This window comes from Oryza brachyantha, chromosome 8 (assembly GCF_000231095.2).
Source record: "Oryza brachyantha chromosome 8, ObraRS2, whole genome shotgun sequence".
Taxonomy (NCBI): Eukaryota; Viridiplantae; Streptophyta; class Magnoliopsida; order Poales; family Poaceae; genus Oryza; species Oryza brachyantha.
The window spans coordinates 16,707,956-16,729,413 of record NC_023170.2 but is presented as its reverse complement, the minus strand read 5'-3'; the positions used below and the strand labels follow the sequence as shown (position 1 = coordinate 16,729,413).

General features: G+C 39.6%; 3 protein-coding genes across 3 annotated transcripts; 1 reads left to right on the top strand and 2 right to left on the bottom strand.

Moving 5' to 3' along the window:
- Positions 1 to 222: 222 nt before the first annotated feature.
- Positions 223 to 3,577, bottom strand: LOC102700641 (uncharacterized protein YciO; the record flags this gene model as incomplete). The annotated part of the gene is made up of 9 exons (XM_006659558.2): positions 223 to 739; positions 1,042 to 1,140; positions 1,656 to 1,725; positions 2,075 to 2,238; positions 2,322 to 2,444; positions 2,573 to 2,597; positions 2,685 to 2,738; positions 3,156 to 3,277; positions 3,389 to 3,577. Coding segments are annotated over 9 exons (924 nt in total), but the record flags the coding sequence as incomplete, so codon positions are not given.
- Positions 3,578 to 5,999: 2,422 nt separating this feature from the next.
- LOC102699889 lies at positions 6,000 to 17,286 on the top strand. The gene is made up of 21 exons (XM_006659555.2): positions 6,000 to 6,450; positions 6,989 to 7,237; positions 8,331 to 8,436; positions 8,525 to 8,621; positions 8,712 to 9,007; positions 9,905 to 10,126; positions 10,258 to 10,385; positions 11,039 to 11,113; positions 11,296 to 11,367; positions 11,581 to 11,646; positions 11,742 to 11,853; positions 13,180 to 13,276; positions 14,026 to 14,185; positions 14,266 to 14,314; positions 14,406 to 14,488; positions 15,085 to 15,293; positions 15,484 to 15,570; positions 15,668 to 15,743; positions 15,825 to 15,881; positions 16,566 to 16,668; positions 17,061 to 17,286. The coding sequence occupies exons 1-20, from the start codon at positions 6,094 to 6,096 to the stop codon at positions 16,638 to 16,640; spliced, it is 2,673 nt and encodes an 890-aa protein (XP_006659618.2). The 5' UTR covers positions 6,000 to 6,093; the 3' UTR covers positions 16,641 to 16,668; positions 17,061 to 17,286.
- LOC102700171 (65-kDa microtubule-associated protein 8) lies at positions 16,735 to 21,397 on the bottom strand. The gene is made up of 11 exons (XM_006659556.3): positions 21,225 to 21,397; positions 20,929 to 21,132; positions 20,597 to 20,842; positions 20,285 to 20,503; positions 19,658 to 19,813; positions 19,417 to 19,576; positions 19,171 to 19,322; positions 19,008 to 19,095; positions 18,865 to 18,938; positions 17,322 to 17,396; positions 16,735 to 17,241 (listed from the first exon to the last, which is right to left on the bottom strand). Exons 1-11 carry the CDS (start codon positions 21,306 to 21,308, stop codon positions 16,939 to 16,941), a joined length of 1,761 nt encoding a protein of 586 aa, XP_006659619.1. The 5' UTR covers positions 21,309 to 21,397; the 3' UTR covers positions 16,735 to 16,938.
- Positions 21,398 to 21,458: the final 61 nt, after the last annotated feature.

Here is a 21,458-nt window from a genome sequence, read left to right as displayed (position 1 = left end):
GCTCAAAAGATTCATCTCGCGATTTACAGGCTAGCCGTGAAATTCGTTTTTTATTTATGTCCGAAAACATCTTCCGACATCCGGTCAAACGTTTAACGTGACATCCAAAAGTTTTCTTTTCACCATCTAAACACCCCCTCATTCGTTATAAAATATAAGCAATTTTAGGTTACGTAGCATGCTGGTATGAGCTTTAAATATAATAGATACTAGTGAGTGATGATATATTATATCTGTATTTATAGTGAATGGATAACAACTAAATAGAAAGAACATAATAAAGTAGACTTTACACTACTTTGGCAGGCCCAGCTTCCCTCGTACAATACCGTTGCTTCCTCGGACCCACTTCCCAGAAACAGAAGTGCAGAACACTACTACTGCTGGGCCCTAATTACTTTGCGGGCCTCCCCACCGCTACGATTCATGGGCTAGTGGCCCATCTTTCTACCAGATGTGCCAACGTGACAAACGGAAAATGATACTCGGTGAACTGAAAATAACCTGGTGAACTGTATTGATTCCTGGTTACATCCCCTGGCATATTTACACTATGTAGTATGCTGGTCTAGCTGAGTATATATAGCAGAATTCCGTAATCAAACACCCGGCTTCGGTGAAGTAATTACAACCTCCTATGATAGGACAACTGAAAAGTAACTTAAGCTGTTTTAAAAGCAAATGTTGGTGGCGACTCTTGTTCCTCGTCTTGTGCTACCATCCAATCTAGCCTTGGGCCCTAAAGATGGAAAAATGGAGGCTTAAGGTTATCTGTGCATTTATACAAATTGCATAGAATGAAGTTGCAGCATCCTATAGCTAATTATGCCAATCATAAGTCAATAATATAGGTCACACATATGAAATAAGCATTATCAACTTATACATAATGGGGTGTTAAAATGCCATAGAAAAATAGAGAACTACCTTGACTAGCTTTTCGGTACCTATCGTTTGATGAATGTTCAGGGGGATAGGATGAGAAAATCTATTTGCCTGATACGGTAGGATAACTTTAGTCCATTAATTTAAAATGCATACCTTTCCCTGACGAATAACGGTAGGATAACTTCCCGTCATATCAACCACAGTAGATGGATCAGCGATTCTAGTACCTCCATCAACAATGAAATCAAGGCCCTGAAAATGGAAACACCGGTCAATAAAGCATATTACGCCAACTTGTGTTTCAGCATGATCCAGGAATTGGTACACAACCGCGATGTAGTCATGTTCCGTTGTTCCATTATGGTTTAAGTAGTCATTTGAAGCAGTTCATTACAAATTTTACCTTTATATAAACATTTACATCAGTCATAGGAAGTAAAAAAGTCAACAGTGAAAATTGCCAGCAACCACAACCAACAGAGTCGTGCTTTCACCGTACATAGTTGTTTTGTAAGTCAGGACTTTTTGCTTCAATTTACTATCCTAAAATCCAGAGCAGATCATAGAGATAAGTCATAAAAAAAGTCTATATGATAACTATGAAATCTAAAACACCAAGTCAGAATGTAGTAATACCAGCAATTGACACTCTTTAAAAGAATTAATAATGCAGTGGAAAGTGTAATGACATTGATACACAAAAGCTCTTTTAATAAGACCGTAATTTGTATAGTTTCAAGAGCAGTGATGGGAGTGATGATAGATACCTGTTGCTCATAGATATCAGCAATGATAACCGGATCGAGTATCCATTCATCCTCTGACAGAGATTTGACACTGCAAATACAGGAAAAGGGGAGTGCTGAGGATGACAAGTTGAAAACATGGAATCTCTTAATCATAATCGATTCCTTTCAAATGCTAAGGAAACAAAAGCTCCACAAAATACTGAAAAAATGAGCACAAGAAAACTCCATTCGTTTTTAACTGGAAAGATTGAAACAGAAAGGTACACCATATGCACGGCATAGTATTGTGAATGCTCAAACATGACGGTGGAAAAATAAACTACTCCATCCAGACTATTTGATGTTATTATAATTCAGCAATATAACACAGCAGGTCAATGCATAGAACAGGAAATAAATAAAGTAAATAAAAATGGCAGTTACAAGACTAGACCAACCTTGTGCAGATCAAAGGCTCATCAAGATTTTGCAATATTGCTTCACATATGGTGTCATCTGGAAGTCGGACACCAACCTGCCTCCTTTTCGCATACCTAGTAGACGATCCATGCCTTATGCATTGTTTGGGCAACTCCTTGGTTGCAGGTAAAATAAAGGTGTACTGCACAGGATTAAGTAAAGAGGTCATTCGTGAAGTAAAACTGTACAAGACTGTGGCCCAGGGTGATAAGAAGATATACTTACAGGCCCAGGTATTACACGCTTGACAGCACGGAATATGTTAGCTTGCCCTTGGTTTGTGCCTCGAGGAAATCCTGTTGTGTAGGTATCAATGTCTCGCAGTGAGCGGCACAAAATGCTGAGAGGCTGCACAATTCAGAACTGGTATAAATGACAGCATCTACAAGTAGAAGGAACTGCTCCAAAGTTGTGTTTTGCTTGAGAATAATCATCATACTCATAAAAAAACATTTTTATGTCTTCGCATATCTTGCCTTTGAATCTCCAATGCCTTTGATCCTAAACAAAATAGATGAATCCCCATTAGAGCTGAAATGCATGCTTCCAATATTCAACATACTAACAGATCAAGAGGAATAGCTGTACCTGCGAAGGCGCTCAACAGAGTCATTGTTACTCAGATCACAGACGATGGCATAGCTGGCAAAAATGATACTCGGTATTATTTACTTTCCAATGCATTGTGCAAAATATTAAGAGATAAGAGAATTTAACAAACATTTACATATCCGAGTTTGGTCAAACAAAACATACAACGAAATGGGACCAATGCAAGCTACTACTATCAGTCTTCTTCTATAAGCTGATTTTGATTTGCAATCAAGACTTAAATCACAAAGTTTGCAGAGAAATGATTCAGATACGAATAAATTGGTCCCCTGCCCATTGTTTGTCACGCGTGTACTGAAACAGGTGTGCCATACTGCCATGGGTATCATGTATCAACCGCAAAGTCACAAATGCAGCGTGCTTGGCGCCACCTCCCTATGCCATGCCAGTGGCACACTCCTAGCAAACAACCAGGCGAACAAAAACACACACGAGAGAGAGGCGTACACGGTGTCGGTAGGGATGATGCCGACGGCGCCGCGGTTGATGAGGTCGATGACGGGGTCCAGCTTCCACAGGTCCTCGCCGGAGGGCTCCACCTGCACCCGCAGCATCCCGGCGTCCCCTCTCTAAGCCACGCGCGCCAGCCGACCCAATCGCCACCACGAAGGATGGTCAGCAAGCCTGGAGGAAGTCGCGTCGCGAGGAAGAGAGAGAGAGAGAGAGAGCGTACTGCGTACCGTGAACTGGCGCTGGGAGGCGTACTTGAGCCGCTTGGGGTTGCGCTTGTGGAGGGCGACGATGACGGCGGGTGAGGAGGAGGAGGACGAGGAGAGGCGGCGAGGAGGCGACGGCGGCCGCACGGGGAGGCGGAGCTGGGAGGAGGAGGAGGAGGAAACGGCGCGGCGGAGCGAGAGGCGCGAGGAGGAGGCGGCGGTGGCGGTGGCCATCGGAGAGGAGAGAGAGGATCGCGCCGCGGGGTGGGGGTTGGGTTGGGTTGGGTTGTCGCCGAGTGGGGGAATCCGCTGCGGTTTATGCCGTTCTCGTGAACGAATCCGCGGCGGCGCGGGATCTTTGGGCCTTAGGCCGCAAAGTGCTTTGCCGGCCCACGTTTTCTTTTTTTGTCGTGGGCTCTACGGCGGCGCGTTTTTCAGGAAGGCAAAAGTCCATTCTACGTCCTCAAGTATGGGTCCAATTTGATTTGCACCTTATATTATATAGCATCCCTCAAATATCCGTACTAGTGAAAATCAATTCTCTCATCGTTTTGGATGGTGATTTCATCCTACATGTTATTTACGTGACACGTTGATCTAATCTTTGCTTGATGTAGCGCAAAAAAAAAAGGTCCAACTTGTTAGCGAAACATATTACACAACCAAAGGAACTAGTGGAGACCTACGTGTCTGTTACATGGAGACCATCTCTACGCCCTCTCTCTCCTTTATCTCTCTTCCCCTCTCTCACCTTTCCCATAGGATGCGCGATTAGTTAGGGAACTCGAGCAATAGTCATCGTCGTTGATGCCTTGTCAATCTCATCGATGCTTCTACTCCTAACCTTGCCTTCATTATCATGACTGCACCACCAGATTTGGACTGGGTGATGGATAGAGGAGGAGCATATACAATGACGATCGACTGACACGACCTTTGGGGTTCACTGGTGCTTATGGATTGATCTAAATAGAGATACTATAGTAGTGAGTTTGTGATGGTGATGAATGGGCGTGTGCTGATATGGCATCGGTAGTGAAGAGGAGAAAGTTGAGTAGTTTTAAGAGTATGGTGTGGAGGAGGAGGTGGAGGTGAGAGTTTTGGTGCGAGAAAACACCGGGTGTCGGTGGTGACGCAACAATTGTTGTTTGCAGCATTATTTGGGTTCTATTATCCTAACACCTTCCATTATCGCATGCCTCCCTATCTTGACTATGGGGTTTCTCATGTGAATCTTGACGGCGATGTAGGCATCAGATAAGGTGTGTGAGAAACATAGACGGTGGCGAGCTCTCCCTCGTCTTCTTCTCCGAAACCCTTTGCCCACTAGGCACCCGTCACTGATGCCCATCACTACATTCTCCAAACGAGTTACTAAGTTTGAGCTTAAGCACATTGACTCCCTTACCTCTCCGTTCCCAGGCACCCTCACGTCCCACAACACCAAAAACAGAGAAGAGAGAGTCCGGGTTGGATTGGGCCGACGAACGTGTAAAGGGGAAAGGATCAACTAACATGTGGGCCTAGTGTTTTATTGTTTTTGTTTGCCTGTCATGTGGACCCATCTTTTTTATTATTTTTGTTTGACTGACATGTGGGCCTTATCGAAATTTTAACTTTGCCTTTGGTACCATCTAATCATCACATGAGATGGAGATCAAGTCAAGGATGACGCATATGCGTCATGTCAACCAAATTTGTCCTCTAAACGGTTGAAGGGCTCGATTTTCACTAGTTTTGATAAATGAAAGATGTCTTATTACTGATTTTGTGGCAGAGGGATGCGAGGGGAACTTGATTTGTCGTTAAGTGGCATAATGTGGATTTTTTCCCTTCGAGGAATGGATTGAAAGAATTAAAAAAATCAGAGTTCACAAAATAAAAAATTGTAGTCGAAACCATTTTTTTTAAACATAGGACAAGCACATGCACTTATACACATGCGTGCACTCATATGAGCACTCGGTGAAGTCGCTACATATGTCTCGTTGTATACCACCTAATTGAAAAATAATTAATCATAAATATGTGCAAAAAAAAGAATTTGAATCTAGGTAGATAGGTTTAACGTAAGAAAACTACATTACGTAAATCGGTTGAAATAAATTTCATATAGAAAAAACATTCTTTTAGAGTAATGGTAGCACGAGGTCTAATGTTTATAAAAATTATGTGAGACTTTTGGTGCATCTTATCAAATTAACACTCCAATAAGATATGTTACATAATTTATGTGTGTTTGTTTCAAATAACATTTAGGAATTTATTATATCATTCTTTTCGTGCTTACCATAATCCTTAAAATACAATACTTTAATCTCTATGTTACAATAACAATATATTGATCGTATGTCTTTTCAAGAGGTTAACTGATTGTTTCGATTGTCACATGATTTACGCTCTTAACTCGTCGCAGAGCCTCTAAATTCCGAGCCCTGTTTATATGTCGATGTTTAGTTAATATAAATATGTTCTAACAAATTTTTAAACAAAATTCAGCAAATTCAAACAAAACTGTCAAGACGCACGTTTCACATTCGATATAATAAACTATCAAAATGAAATTTGACAAATTTCGAACAAAACTGTTGGGAACTTGTGATATGCACCTTTCGAGCCGCGGCTAGGTGGGGAAAAAAAAAAGAAAAAACACAAACAAACCCTCACAAAACCACACGTCCACACCTCCGTCGTCCGACTCTCCGGCCACCGCCCGCCGCCGGCCGCAAATGCCGGAGCCGCAGGCGATCCTCCCGCTCCGTGCGCTCCCGCCGGACGCGCCGCTCCCCCTCCCGGCGCCGTTCCACAGCCCGGCCACCCCCACTGCCGCGCCCACCGCCACAGCCCCGACGACCACGCCCCCCAACCCGCCTCCTCCCCCCGCGGTGCCGCCGCCCACCTTCTCCTCCTCGCGGCCTCCGCACCCATGGGAGATCGCCGCGCGCGCCTGGCTCGAGTCGTTCCCCGACGGCCGCGCGCCCACCGAGCCCGAGGTCGACGCCTACATCGACGCCCACCGCCCCGAGCTCCCTTCCCTCCCCCGCTCCCAGCTTCACCAGCGTCTCCTCGCCCTCCGCGGCGACCAGGTAAACCTTCTGCCCCCTTCTTCTCGTGTCACCCTATGGGAGATTCGCACGTTGCTTAGGAATTATCAAGTGTTTCCATCGATATTAAGTCAATTGGATTGATTTACTTGGCTGCTTAACCATAACGGGGATTCTGGCAGTGAATACGTTGATCAATTTTATATCGATCAAGCAGAAACTGTTTGTGCATCTCAGTTGCTTGATTGCCAGTACTCATGGAACAGTGGGTCTGTCAATAAAATGCTAGAAAGGCTGGTGGGCTTCAACTCTTTGAAATGGATCTGTTCAGTGTTGATATGCTTTTCCGAGTCGCAGAGAACAGTTTCAACAATTACATGAACTAGGACAGATGTTACTTGATTTGGAACTGCCAGAGCTTATTAAAACATTTGAACTCTCCGGTTAACGTTCTTGTGAGCTTCCTAGGGTTTCTGCTATCTAGAACTGCTATTCACCAGACCTGTTAGATCTAGCTGTTTGGCAGAATCTTTCAGTTGATAACTGACTCAGACTGACCTTTTGTTTCTCCTTTCCGAAGATTTTAGATGCAGACCAAAGTGCATTCCCATATAGGTTCCAGCGGACTGATCTTTGGAAGCCTGTGTACAAGTGGTTGGAATCTCTTGAAATAGAGTCACTAGTTACATCAAAGGAGATATCGGAGTGGCTTACATCAAACCCACAGATAATGGACAGGTTGGTTGAGAAGCACTCAAAATATCATTTGATACACTACACCCAGAGGATGCACCTGAAGCTGCTGAAGAAGAGGGGCAAGATACCAAAGGTACATAATTTTCTGATCTACTTTGACTGGGTATTGCAAAATCTGTTATATTTTCGTTTTGTTACCTAAAGGGGTTGCTAAGCAAAAGATAAAATATTTCTCAGTTTTCTTGAAGGCCTATTATCAATATCAATTTATTATTTTAGAGATTTCTGACATCTGCTTTTACCTGCTCCTTATACCAAGTTACTTTGTATAAAAGAAATAGAATATTTCTAGCTTTTTTGCCTCATTGCTGAATATTGCATCCATACTTAGCACCGGGGTATTCTTCTTTTTGTCATGTTGTCTCTGATTTTGTTATTATTAGCTTATCGCAGCAGTGGAAAAGAAGGGTACACCCATATGTAATATGGTGCATATGTATAATAACAACAATGTGGCAGTTCAGATGTGTTTAAATATTTTTTTAAAAGGGATGTAGTTGATAATAATGGATAGAGTTAAGTCCAGTCGATACAACACACATAGGATTAAACATTAGTCTGTAAGTAGGAAAAACTGTTCCAATGTTCCATAGAGCATAGGACAAATGTACAAACCATAAGCCCATAACATTAAGAGACCTGCAGTACTTTGTGTCCTTGGCAATCTCATTGTGAGAGGGTGGTGACAGACTGGTCGCTCGATGGGAATTACAGGTAGATGCTGGGTTTCTTTTAGAGGTATTTTATACCTATTGTACCAGATATCTATATTTTATTTTTAATATAAAAAGATATGTTGTATTGAGGTGGTGTTATGTCACTCTCGCGGAGCATTTATCTGTCATACACTCACACCAAAGAATCCAGCCTCCTCCAACGAAGCACTTAGTTTTTGGGCTCAGGCAGGCTGCTTTTCAAGGAATGATTTGAAGTAACTGCATCTAATGCAGCAATAGACATCGGTTTATTGTATAGTCTCATGCACACTGTATTGCTGTCATCTGTATTTTCACGAGTGTCTCTTTTGAATATATCTTGCTACCCTTGGCTCCTTGCAAACAATTATATTGTCCGGTCCCTACTCTTACATCATCTTGATTTGGCATCTTTCTTTTGCCTTTTCTCTTTAAGATGCTAGCTTTACATTATTTGTATTTGGGCAACAGAGTCTACAACTTTCTGCGGCTAGAGCCACGGTCCCGCTGAGTGCTTCCCCAGTGACCCCACAAGAAAGTACAGTGACTGTAAGGAAATCTCTACCTCCAGTGACAGGTTATCCTTTCAATGACTTTGCATCTTTTCTTCAAGTGATGATTTCTTATGGTCTTCTTAACAATACAGCATCCTGTTTGTTTTCCAGGTGTTAGTGCAAGCAGATTTGTGGGCGTCGATGCTCCTATAAGGGACAAGAAGATGTCATTATCCAAAAAGAAGGAAGCTTTCCTTAAATATGAACTGTTCGTCATTCCTAGCTTAGCTAACCCTTGGATATACCTCTGTTTGTTTTTTTTACTGCCTGCACTAAAATATTAGTAGTCTTGTTTCAGTTTGACAGATTTGCAGAATCAGTTGACCAGCGTGTTGTTAAAGCATCGCCGTACTGTTGCTATTAAAGATACAAACTCGTCATTTGTGGGTTTTCAGAAGCCAGAGACTAACTTAAGTATGCAAGAAGGGGCTGCTACTGCAAGCGCATCAACCCCTAAAGAGGTGACGAAGCTTTATGTTAATGAACAGCTAAACCAAGGAGCCCAAGGAGCGGCAGACAATGAATTTGGCCAGAAGAGAAAAAGGAACCCTATCATTGTTACACCTGCTTGGTGTTATAGTGAAGCTACAACAGGTTTGTCCTTTTACTTAGTGGAAAGATTAATCATCTGCTGTTCTATTTGATACAAGCTGGGAAGTACTATGGCCTATTGGTCCATAAACATATTTTCTGTAAAAGCTTGATTTGTTAATTTGTGACTATGCTATTATAAGTCCTACTAGTAGACTGGGCTGCACTTAGAAATTTTAGTGTGTTGCCATTATTTTTTAACATGTTCATCCATGGCCAGTGCGGAGATTGATAAAAAATAAAGGGGCCAACTATAGAGATGAACCGTAACAATAGATAATTAAGATTTGTGTTAGAGAGCATAAAATTACTGTTTTTCTTGCTTAATATTATAAAATAGCGGATGCATATTTTTTTAAGGATAGATACTCCATCCAACTTTTATGACTGAATTTGAACTAACCAACATCATATAAAAATGTAGGAAATATATAATAAAGTTTCTAAAAATAAAATTTAATCAAATCATAACACAAATGTTTATTACTAAATGGAAGATTTAAAAGTACGTTTTAAATACTAGAGATAATATATTGAAGTGAAGAAATAATATTCAAGAGAGCTATTTTTATTAAAAACAGCGTGGAATCACATATTGGAGTCATCATAAGAGGAAGAAGAGATGTCTATTAGAGCCTGGTAAAAATAAAAGAAAAAGAGATACATAGTGGATCCATGGTAAAAGAAGGAAAGATAAACAACCTTGGAAGACATTGAACCTGCACACACTAGCCAACCCTCCAAAGAAAATCTAGTTCTTAGGAGGAGTTGAAAGCTAGTTTTAACTCAAGCTAACTAAGCTCTGCCACTGTCCACGACTACGTAAATTTTATTGAAACCCTGTATGTTGTTGAGCTACAAAATATGTATTGACTCATTTACTGAAACATGTGGTGACAGGAACTTTACAGCATGAGCCAAATTCTAGTTCACACAGTGATGGTGCAAGAGGTTATGATATTTGGAAGGGACATGTTAATCCATCGTTTCCACAAAGATCCATTAAGAAAAACATACTGCTATGTCTAGAAGGGCGTGAAGCTGGGGCCAACTGGTCTCAAACTTGTTCAAATGGAGGGCATGCTGGAAGGAACTGTGAGAGATGGATCCCTTTTCTTGATGGTATGCGCTGTCTGTTCTCTAAATAATATTATTATTCAGCACTCAGAAGTTCTCTGTTACTTTTAATCTGTACCTGTAGTTTCCTTATTTTTAATATCACAATTGATTTCTCTTGATTGTTTTTTCATTAGGATGGAATTCTCCCGCGGTCCACTTTGAAGGGCCTGCCGTACATCTCGTAAAACAAAGTTACCTATCTTGGTGTCCGACTTCATGTGCTTATACGTCAAGCGCTCCTTCTGCTCAACCTTATGACAGGGTATGCATCTCACATTACTTTGTATGCAGCACGCTATGAAGTTCAAAGAGTTGTCAGCTGCAGCTTGCTGTGGTCCTCTTTTGTCTCTGCAATTTCATTTATTCTTCTGGTGTACAAATAGGTATATTGCATTCTGCATTATGCTTTAAGTTTTAATTTAACACACTATTTTCTATTTTTTGACTAATATGTTTCCATCAGAAAAGGTGAAAACACACACTATCTACATCTACATAGTTCGACAACTTTGACAGGTTGCTATATTGACATCATTTCGCTGGAGTTGTATACATATGATGATGTTGAGAATATTGATAGTGCTAAAGTTTTATATAAGAAGATGCATGGGTGAAGAAAATTATTTTGGAGGGTTTAATCTGGATGCTTCCAGAAATGATTTTTTCCCCCCAAATGTTTAATATCTGCTCTACATTTTGCCTATTGAGGCCATGCCGAAGTTGTATGCAGCAAGCCTAGCATATTTTTGTTGGCTCTGTATATGCATTTTCGTTTGATACCAAAGCAGAAAGCACACATCTCTTTGAAAAAAAAACTAAATGTTCTAACTGTGCTTGATTGTGATATTTGACTTTTTTAATCCTACCTACTTATTCGTTTCTGTTCTATACTTGTCTTCTATTGTAATGGCTCAGCAAGGTGTACGCAAAGTTCTTGATGTAAAGTTTCATCCAGAAGGGTTGCCACAACTTGTCTCTTGCTCTAATGAGGTTGGTAGTGTTTCTTATTCTTTGTGCATTATGTAATCAATATTTTCAAGCAGAGAGCAGAAGCCCGGATAGGAGGCCTCTTTCTGCATATTTTGATGGGTACCTTTGGGACATTGTCACAGTGTCTCCATAATTATTGGAATGACATATTTATAAATCATAATGCTATTTCATTAATTCAGGCACCAAATGAATTATTGCTTTTCAATCTTCTTTCTGGAAGAGCTACTCAACTTAGAGGTCACAATACCAAGGTACGCTGGCAGAGTAATTTGTATATTTGCTAAATATTTTCTGGGATACTAAATCCATAAACACCTTTCCTCCTTTTGCATTTTTGCTTAAAAACTATATATGGTATCCTATTTGGGATGGAAAAACTTCATATAGGTTTGCTAGTTTTTAAAAATCCTTGTAGGTTTTTATTCGTTACTTTTCATATGCTGATTATTTTATTTTTTACTCAGATCCAAGCTACTGCATTTGCGGTCAAAGGAGCAAGCATAGTATCTTGTGGTTCTAATCTATTAAAGGTAATGGACTTTTCTTTTCTTCCTTCGGTCCTAACTTTTGCTGAAATAATTAGAAAAGCATGTTGTTAAATGTTTTTCTCATGAATGGATCATAGGTATGGGATTGCATTACTGGATCTTGCCTCTATACCTTAGGTGGTGATGATCACAATTCAGTGGGACATACTCAAAAAATTAATGCTATGGCTGTTAATAAATGGCAATCCTGTAAGCTAACTCTTTTGTCAACCTTACTTTACTGTATCCATAGTAGATTCCTACATCTGTTCTGTTTCTGTATGTCCTTTTGTACTTTCAGTCTGATTGTAGCTTTGAGATGTGAACTTTTTAAGTGATTGATTTGATAATGTGGGAAGGAGGCAAAACCTTGACATAATGGGTCATATAGGCCAAGCCATTCTATATCCGTACATTACAGTTAACAGTGTGTTACTTAGCTTGATTTGACACTCACTGTTTTGGTAATTGGTATCTTTCCGATGCCTGTATATAGTATTGTATTTTCTGCATACCCTCATACTTGGGGATGAACATTCAAACCGAGCAATATTTCTCGGTCTGGTTATTTCAGTCTCCAAGAAGTTCGGTCTTTGCAAATAAACACCCAAAATTAGCATAAAGAAGAGCAGAGAGCAGTAAAATCAGAAAAGCAGACAAATCAAATGAAAAATTGACTCACTCATCGAACAAATTAGAAAAAAACCAGATGCACAAGTCAGTGGGGACCTTGTCCCTGATGTGGAGCTGGAGCTGGACAATCTCTACAGGGGCAGGATGAGGTCCTGCACCAGGTGACTGTTGAAGCTAAGTGTGGTGTCAGGTGGTGGAGACGTATGTTGCTGATGTAACCACTGCCTCTGTGTACCGCATGTGGCAGGCCTGCCGGCGACAGAAGACCACAACCCTCGATGGCAATCCTGACTCCCAAGTCCTTATGGCGACCGTGCACAGTCGCATGAAGATGGTGATGAGTTCGGGGAATAGGAATTGACGTTTTCTCCACTCTTGTGGTGGGGGTGTGGGGCTCTCATTGTGGATGGGTCCACTTACTTAAGAAAAGGAGATGGTGGACACCGGACGCTAGTGAGAGGGGAATCACGAGCCTTGGGAGTTGGGCTTTTTTGGTCCTTTGGTCAGTCTGATTACTTCGGGCAGTATGACAAGATGACTGAGTTCACCAAAAGTTCTTCAGTCTTTCACATCCTGCTCTCGAACTGGTGACCAATGACCGAGATTTTGGTCTTTTCGGGTCTGGTCTTCGGTCCTTGGTTTCTATGCCCATCTCTACTTGTACTATTGTTTTCTGTGTTTCAGAATATCTATGATAAATGAAATGAATGAGCACTGGGGTAAAAATATTCTATTGGTGCCCTGAGTATTTTTAGCTCTTTTGCTTCATATCTGTTACTGTGTGGAACTCTGCTGATTTGCTCTATTCAAACCTTGTTCTGCTCTGTCAAATTCTCTATACATCATATCTATTTTATTTCAGTTTTGATAATATTAATTCTCTAACGCATTGCATGTCCATAGGTCTTGTTGTCACTAGTGGAGCAAAAGGCGACGGTAAGCTTCTACTATGGAATGCTTTGAGAGGAGAGCTTGCTTCTGATCTAAATTCAAACTTGAGGTAAACTGGAGCATTTCTTATTCCATCATTTATCTGACTTTTTGTGTATGTTCTTTTCCTGGTCTACGCCCTTTCCCGGCATTATGTCTTTCTAATATCCATGCAGTTTAAAAGATTTGCACTCTATACGCTAATATACACATAAGTATTTAAACTAGTTGTATGTTATTTTGAGATCCATCTTAATGTAGCTATGTAAGAAATGAGCTGTTTATCAACTTCTCACATGTGCTTGGAAACTATTTCTTGGCAGTTTTGTCTATAGGGTTTAGTGAGGACACTAATGTACAACTAACACAGAGCTTTGTTGCTACTAAGCCGTTTTTTTTTTTGTTTTTGTCTTTTTTGTAATTCATCTTATTTTGGCTCGTTGACTACATAACTAGGTAGAATGCCTCTCTTGTGCTTACGTAGTACAATGTATTTTGTACTACCCTTCTCGACATACAGTTGACACACAAAATGGAACCCATCATACATTCATACTAGAACATATTTATCCAATCTATGATCACTTGTTGTTTAAGTGGTAACACAAGTTGTAGCTAAAGAAGGATTTGGAAATATTTACTACTATGCCCATTATCAACCTATTCTCTACAAGGTAGCCTTGGGCAGAGGAAATTTCTTGGTTAGCTTTACGACCTATTTATTTTTTAACTACTGCTAAATTTTTTATGGTTAAGCCTGCAGATTTTTAATTCATCTTGGTGTATCTGTCAAGCCTTTTGACTTCTGTGTTGATGTAGGTCCCAGGATATGGTCTATCCTTCAATTGATACAATGGAGTTCTGCAGTGAAAATCTTCTGGCATGTGGAAGTGATTGTGAATATGGAGGCTCAGCTGTGGTACAATTGTGGGATATCGAGTCTCCAGAATCTTACCTATCTTTCTCCGCGAGTGATTCTGTATGTATTGCTTTTATTTTTGTTTTATTTTTGCTGAATGTTTTACGGCTGAACAGAGCATTAACTCATCGCATGTGCAGTATATCACTTCCCTTAAAACCAATCCTTCTGGCAACACCATTATCACAGGTTATTTTTTTTTTCTTTTCTGTTCCATTCAGTATACATCTATGCTGTCCTAGTATAGACTATTATATGTATTCTTTACTCCAATTTGCAGGTTCTGGTGATGGTACTATTGGTCTATTTGACGTCCGTGCTTGTTCTGCAATTAATCATTTGTCAGTGGGATCTGGTTGTGAGGTAGCCTTTTTACTGCTTTCTGCGAGTAGCCAGACATATTAGTGGGTTGTTCTCTATTTTGAGTAATTTCTCTTGAATATTTGCTTTGCTTTATGGGTGAATATAATATTTGTCGTTTGCACTTTGACTAAAGCTAATCTTGCCTGTAGCATACAATTGATTGATTGCTGAGCGACTTGAATAATTTTGTGATGACCTATTTGAGTACTCATCTATCCCTGTAACGTTTATGCTTCATTCTCTTTGTAATCCCCATTCAATGTAGTGAAAGAAAATGTTTGCAACTTCAGTTGTGTTTTGTGAAATTCCAATCACTTGACCAGCACAGGCCACAACTCTTAAGGATTGAATTTTTTCCTGTTTGGTACGTAGATTATTTCACACATCCCATGAATTTGCTACATTTACACATAAGTTGTATTTCGTGGGTGCTGTTACATGATCACCTGCAACTTAGTAATTATTGTGCTGTTCCTCGTGGATCATCTGCACCTATCATCGGCTCATTCCTGAAAGTGTGTCTTTTAGTATTCAACATTTTAAATTTACTGGCATATTTCTTCCCTGAGAACTGACAGTAAATGTTCTGCTTTTAGGTCACATCTGTTTCATTTAGCAACTGTGGTACCTATTTTTCCGCTTCTAGCACATCAAACAACACACTGGTTTGGGATACAAGACTAGTTCCATTAAGCCAAAGCAAGGATGTTTCACGAAGTAAAGACATGCGTTTTTTCCGGCCTTTGCATTGCCTGAGCCATGGCAAGCAGATGCCTACTGCAGAATATACAAGTCAACTGCCCGGGTAATCATTGAATTAAGTGTTAAATTGTTGCATCTAATGATTATTTGTTGTTTAAAACAATGTTTATGGTTATGATCTTTGCTGGGATCCAAATATTTATTTGGAGAATTAGTAGTTTGATTTTTTTTATTGTCTATTTTGTTGAATTCTTTATGGAATTTTGGGAAAAGAATTATCTTCTCTGTTGCAGGCATGTTGATGTGGGTGATCAGGGGGTAAATGCGATCCATTGGTTGCATAAAGAACCTGTACTTGTTACTGTAAGTGGTGATGGCAGGTGAGTAAACGATGCAATGATGATATGACTTGCGATCATGTCTTTGTATATTTTTTTTATTATACTTAACAGAAGTGTTCAACTACTCCCCCTGCAGTGTTGGAATGTGGGATGTTACTCTAGGTCAACCTTGTGTCAGACATATCCTCACACATAATCGATGTGCTAATGCGGTAAGCTTTCTAATATTCTTCTGGGCCGTCCTTTAGCTTACTCTTGCTGATACTTTAATTTTGTCATTGTACGAATTTCAGGTTGCTGTTGCTCCTAATGACGAATACATTTCCACGGGTGGAAGTGATCAAAAAGTCGTGAGTTGCTTACTGCCCCCTTTAGTTAGTTTGTTATGATGCTCTGTGTTGCATGGATATGTGTGAATATCATTTCTTTGTAGCTCGGGGCCATGAAACATTATAAGATATGGAAAATACAACACCAAAATTTTCTTTATATGGTTTACTGAGGATTGGCATAAGTCAAACTCAAGATTTACAAATCATAACTTATTTCAATTTTCATCAACTGAGATAATGTTGGCTTTAATATGCTTTTGAGTTTCAGTGTATCCCTTAAGGTAAATCACATCAAATGTTTGTTGGTTCTGTCATAGGTAGGGGCCGAGGGATCGAGGCCCATGGGCCCAACAATACACGTGTGAACAGTACACATGGTACTGTAGCAGTCGGTTAGGTGATAGGATAGGATTAAGAAATAAAGTTAGATTAGATCAATTTAGTTACTTAGGGATTAAGTCTCACCATCTATATAAGGATGGGATTGTATTGTCATTCTAATCAAGCAATGAATCAGAGTTAGTCTTCCCCAACCTAAGTCCCCCCTCATCCCTAGCAGTCGGTGCCGCCGCCCGGCTACCCTCCCGGCGGTGTTTACCTCCTATGAACCCTAACCCATAACAGGTTCTGATAAAGTGTGATTGTTCACCTGGTTTTTTTTCTTTTTGATGCTCCAGTTTTTATGTTATTGGTTTTTTTCAGGTGTTATATCATAATAAAAGTGGGCGTGCACAGCTTAATTGGCGTCTCACATATCCTCTCCCAGGAAATGATTAATGTGCTGCCAGAATTTGTAGAACACAATGTAAGTAATTTATTGTGCTTTCTGGTGTGATGAACTTGCAATCAGCTGGTGCAAAAGCAGATAAGGGAACCAGTAAAAAAATAGCTAAAAGAGTAAAGATTATGGATGAAAAGGCAATAATTACACAGTTAGGGTATTGATGCACACATTATCTACTGCTATTCATCCTTTTAGCTTCAAACAGTGTGATCTTCACATATCAGACATAACTTACTGTAGACATCTAAATGACCAAATACTAACTGAAAGAAAATCAAATAGGTGAAACACCTAGTTTGATTGCAGAGAGGTTTGGTGTTTATCTTCGTAAGAGATTGAGATGCTTCTGTTATTTCCGAGTGCACGGTGCATACTTCTGTTCCTAACTTTTCTTATATACACATCCTTTTCAGCTGAGTTATCTGCAGTAGTAGGTTGTTTAGCCATGGTGGAAAGTCTGCTGCTCCAAATAGAACTAGAGCCAGGGCTGGTATTGAAGCCTCTGCTTGATGGACGACTGCAGCTTGTGTTGGGTCTTGATATAAATGAATTCTCATGCCTCCTTGCAAGTTGAGTCTGTACCTTTTTATTCTTCTGTAAAGAGAATTTTGATGACTTGAACATCAATCTGACCGATAATTTTCTGTATCACCAATCGAGTAATAGTTACTCACCCATTGCCTGTATTTTTCTTCTTCCTTTTCTTTCAGTGTTAGCATGTAGTCTTTCAGCATGGCCAATAGGGGAAGCTGCAAAAGTTAATGTTAAAAAGTCGTGTTCAAGAAATTAAGCGATTTCTATCATTTGAAACAAACAGTTGACATTTAAATCTAGCTCAACTTGTGTGGTTATTTTAAATATGTTGCAGGTAGCTGTTCAAAAAAGGTTATTTTGTTGACAAAGTAAACTGTATCAACACCAAAATCCATAACAAGTTAATTCACAGTTAATATGCTCGCGTTCTTATCAGAATATTATAAGCAAGTATACTATAAGTCTATAAGCTACACAATACACTGAATGCTTTGAATACAATATTATAAAATAATGCATATTGTGTAGGTCTTGGAAAGGCAACGCCTTTTTTGTCATTGGGCATAAAAGTTCAGGGTCATAATTATTTTATTGTCCATACTATTTTTTTAGAACACCACGTATGTGCAATGCACTGATATTGATTGATTTTCTGTGGAAATTGGTATTGTTATTCCTAGGAGCATGTGCTCTTGCTTCTTATATACCACATAAATTAGAGTATACTTGAGGTGATAGAGTATAATTGGCTCATGTAAGTATATGTACTCTAGGAGTATTAAAGAAGGTTCTGATATGCTGTAGGTAATGATATCTTCTCATCCATCTTATCCATGTTATTGTTCGGACAATCATATTTCCCGATGCAGAAAATCATTGTATGTTTGGTTTTTGTTCTTTCTGGAATTAAATATTAAGGATTATATCTCTTCTTTTCCAGTAAACTGCATATTATCATTGTTTCTCTCTCCATATGCAGCTTTCTAGAGGCATGCCGTATAGGCCTTTGCTTGTTTGTCTTTGACAAGGTTAGGGCCCTTTGCTCGTATGCACTATGCATAATCTACGCTCCTTACAGTCCTCAAATATGTCTGGTACTGCATTTTCCCATTCTGCGAAAGTATTTTGGCTTCACTTTTACTATTGTGATTTGCCAGAAGTATTTTGCTTTTCGGGAGTGAAGTTTTAGTTAGACATTGTTTTTTGCTGTCATGCATTATATATATGCTAAGAATTGATTCCGTACCTCTTTAATGAAAGCTTTAGAAAAAAAAATATACTACCATGCAAAGTTTGCACAATGGCTGTTCTACCAAACTAGACATTGTAGTGATTCAATATGTTTGTGCATGGTTGACAGTTTGATATTATCAAATATTTACCTTATCTGTAAACTGTATCATTTGTTTGTTACTTTCCACTCTCAGGAAGGTTTCCTTTTTAAGGAAACAATGCTGTTACTTACAAGCCGGTGCCAATAAAAGCATTGCTTTTACCCAGTAAAAAGGTAATTTTGGCCATTTAGATTGGTTAAGGCCAACTGCATGGTGGCATATGAAACTCGTAAAACTGAAACATTTTATGAAAGACTTCATACTAGGGCTGCATTATAACTTCTAAATTCAAAATGTTTTATGGAAGATTTCATGTTTAGCAATTATGTTTCAAGTCATAAGTTCACACCTCGTCATAGTAGAAGACCTTTTTCCTCTCTTGTTCCCAAATCTCTGTCTTTGCCATTAAGAGTTCTACCAGACCTGTATTTTTCTAGTTAATATATCGTATATGCTCTAACTTTTGACTTTATTAGGTAGCTTTATACTTACCTGGGATTTTATTAACGATAATTCTAGCACGTTCTGCACGCTTCAAATGCTTATGGGCTCCTCTGCTTATTGAATACCTTCGCTCATCCTGCATAGAACACTGTAGTTAGTTCAACTGGATCAGTCTGGGAATTTTGGTATGGTCAGTAGGCAAGTACGGCACCCTGCTGTATTCTTCTAGCCATCGCTCTTCATCACATGAAGCCATCCATTTTTCAACCTTGTCCATTATTTCTTTACGACTCGTGGCCTCCTCTTTTACTTTGGAGATGTATTCATCCATTGTCTTCACTAGGTCATCATGGTCCACATCTCCTATTCATATTTTTCCAAGTGCTGTTATTAGTCAATGTTGTAAAGTCCAATTTTGTAATTAATAGAGTAATGAAATCAAATTGGCATCACACACCTGACATTATCACATCCATTATTTTGTGCATCTCTGTCTGGTAAGGCATATCCATGTGCGATTTCTTGCAAATTTCCTTTACCTCAGTTTGCTTTATCATGAATAGCTCTTTCATTTTGCTTGCCTTTAGATGATCTAGTCGCTGAACTTCAGATTCGATCTATTTTATGCAATAGTGGAATTAAACACCTATATGAGCTTCAGACAGTACATTCTTCAGTATTTCATATGGTTTGTTTACCTGCTGAATTGTCTCAAGTGTGAGGCTTCCAGGACCTAGCATACTGCTTCCTGAAGTCATTGCATATATCTTTATTTCACCATATGGCCTGCGCTCCTCCATGGTAGTATCCAGAATACTCCATAATTTTGTCAATGCTTTCCCAAGGCTATGGAGCTGCAAGGTAATGCATGCATTAGTACTTAGCAGTAATGAATATGCGTGGAAACATTTTTATCTTCCTGCAATCCTTCATCCTATGTTCTTGTGTATACTGTTTGCATAGCTTATGGAAATAGCACTTGCACGAAGCATCTTAGATACAGTATGAATATTGCTGATTATGTATTCAGCTTTGTGAAAAGATAAAGTGCAGAAGACTGAAACTATACATTTACCTGTTTAGAACTGTCTACATTGTTCTGCTTCATGACAAGGGAAATCCTACTTGCTCCATCTAGAGTAATGTTATTGTTATGATAGAAAGTTCAAAGTCTACCTACAACTTTTTGAGGTGTTTTGGACTTTTGGTAATATTGTTTTGCACCTCTTGCTATCACTTTCCTAGTGCTGTTAATCATATTAGTTGTAACCTTGAAATTCTGATGTATATACTATTATAAAGTATTTCAAAGGATAAGAAATCACCTTTTCCATTCTCTGATTCTTCTCTTCTTTAAGCTGCTGGACCATGGTGTTGAGCTTGTTAAGAATGTCATCGCTGATGTTTTTTGTTTGTTGCTCATTTGCTCCATCTAACAAGCTTGTGTGAACATTAGAGAGGATTTTTGAGGGATCCATCCCCATAATCTTTGTGTAGTTGTGAATGAGAACTTTGTACTCTTCAACTTTGCACAGGCGATCACTCTGGAATAAATAACATTTGATAGATAAATCAGATAATGAGTCCAGCATTGTTATGTACTTAACTCTAGCAGATATTTTCTGTGTTTTTGGTACCTTTTCCCTTTTAAGCCTTTGCAGCTCATTTTGGTGCTCCTCAAGTTTCTTTAGTGACAGATCTTCTTGATTCACTGTGATGGCTTCATCCTCAGGGCGTCCTGCTATTTCAGAGGCAATTCTTTGTATCTCAGTTTGAACCTCTATGAACTGCTTCAGTCTGGCTTCTTTTCTCATCTGCATTTCCTGCAGGGCTGGTGTGATGGAATTCAGCTGCTCCTTTAGAGTACCCGCCATTTTCTCAGGCTGCATAAGGAAATTTCAGGTCAGCTTCTTTCTGTTTTCCTCCTTAATTTAATTATACAATATGATCTTTAAGATGAGAATGATACTCGGCCTGGGAATGATCTTTCTCCAAGAGAAAGAAGTAGGTTTGTAAATTCTGCCTCAGATTCAGCCAATGCTTGATGCAGTTGAATCCGGGACATATTTGCACTATTTACTTTTCTTCTATAAACTTCCTGGCATTCCTGCTCCAGCTCTTGAAGTATTCTCTCTCTTTCATTTTCTTCCTGCCCAACTTCATCCCATATCATCTGAAATCATTTGGGGGTATGATAAGCTAAATAATCTTCACCTGTTATGCTGCAAAACTACTAGATGTTTTGAGAAAGAGGAATGTGTGTACCTTCAGTTCTTGAAGCAGGTAGGCACATGAGGACTCTGGCAGTGCTGCACAGGAAGCTTTTCCAGTCATCCTGAGTGATCCCATCCAGTCCTCTGAAAATCCCAAGGCAAAGATTGCTGGGAGCAATTTAGTTGGATGCACTACTTGGTTAGGGAATGCATTGGGGCGCAGAGATGTGTAAGTAGTGAGTGTGTGGCAGAAAAGCTGGGCAAACACGTTGGTGGATGGCTGGAT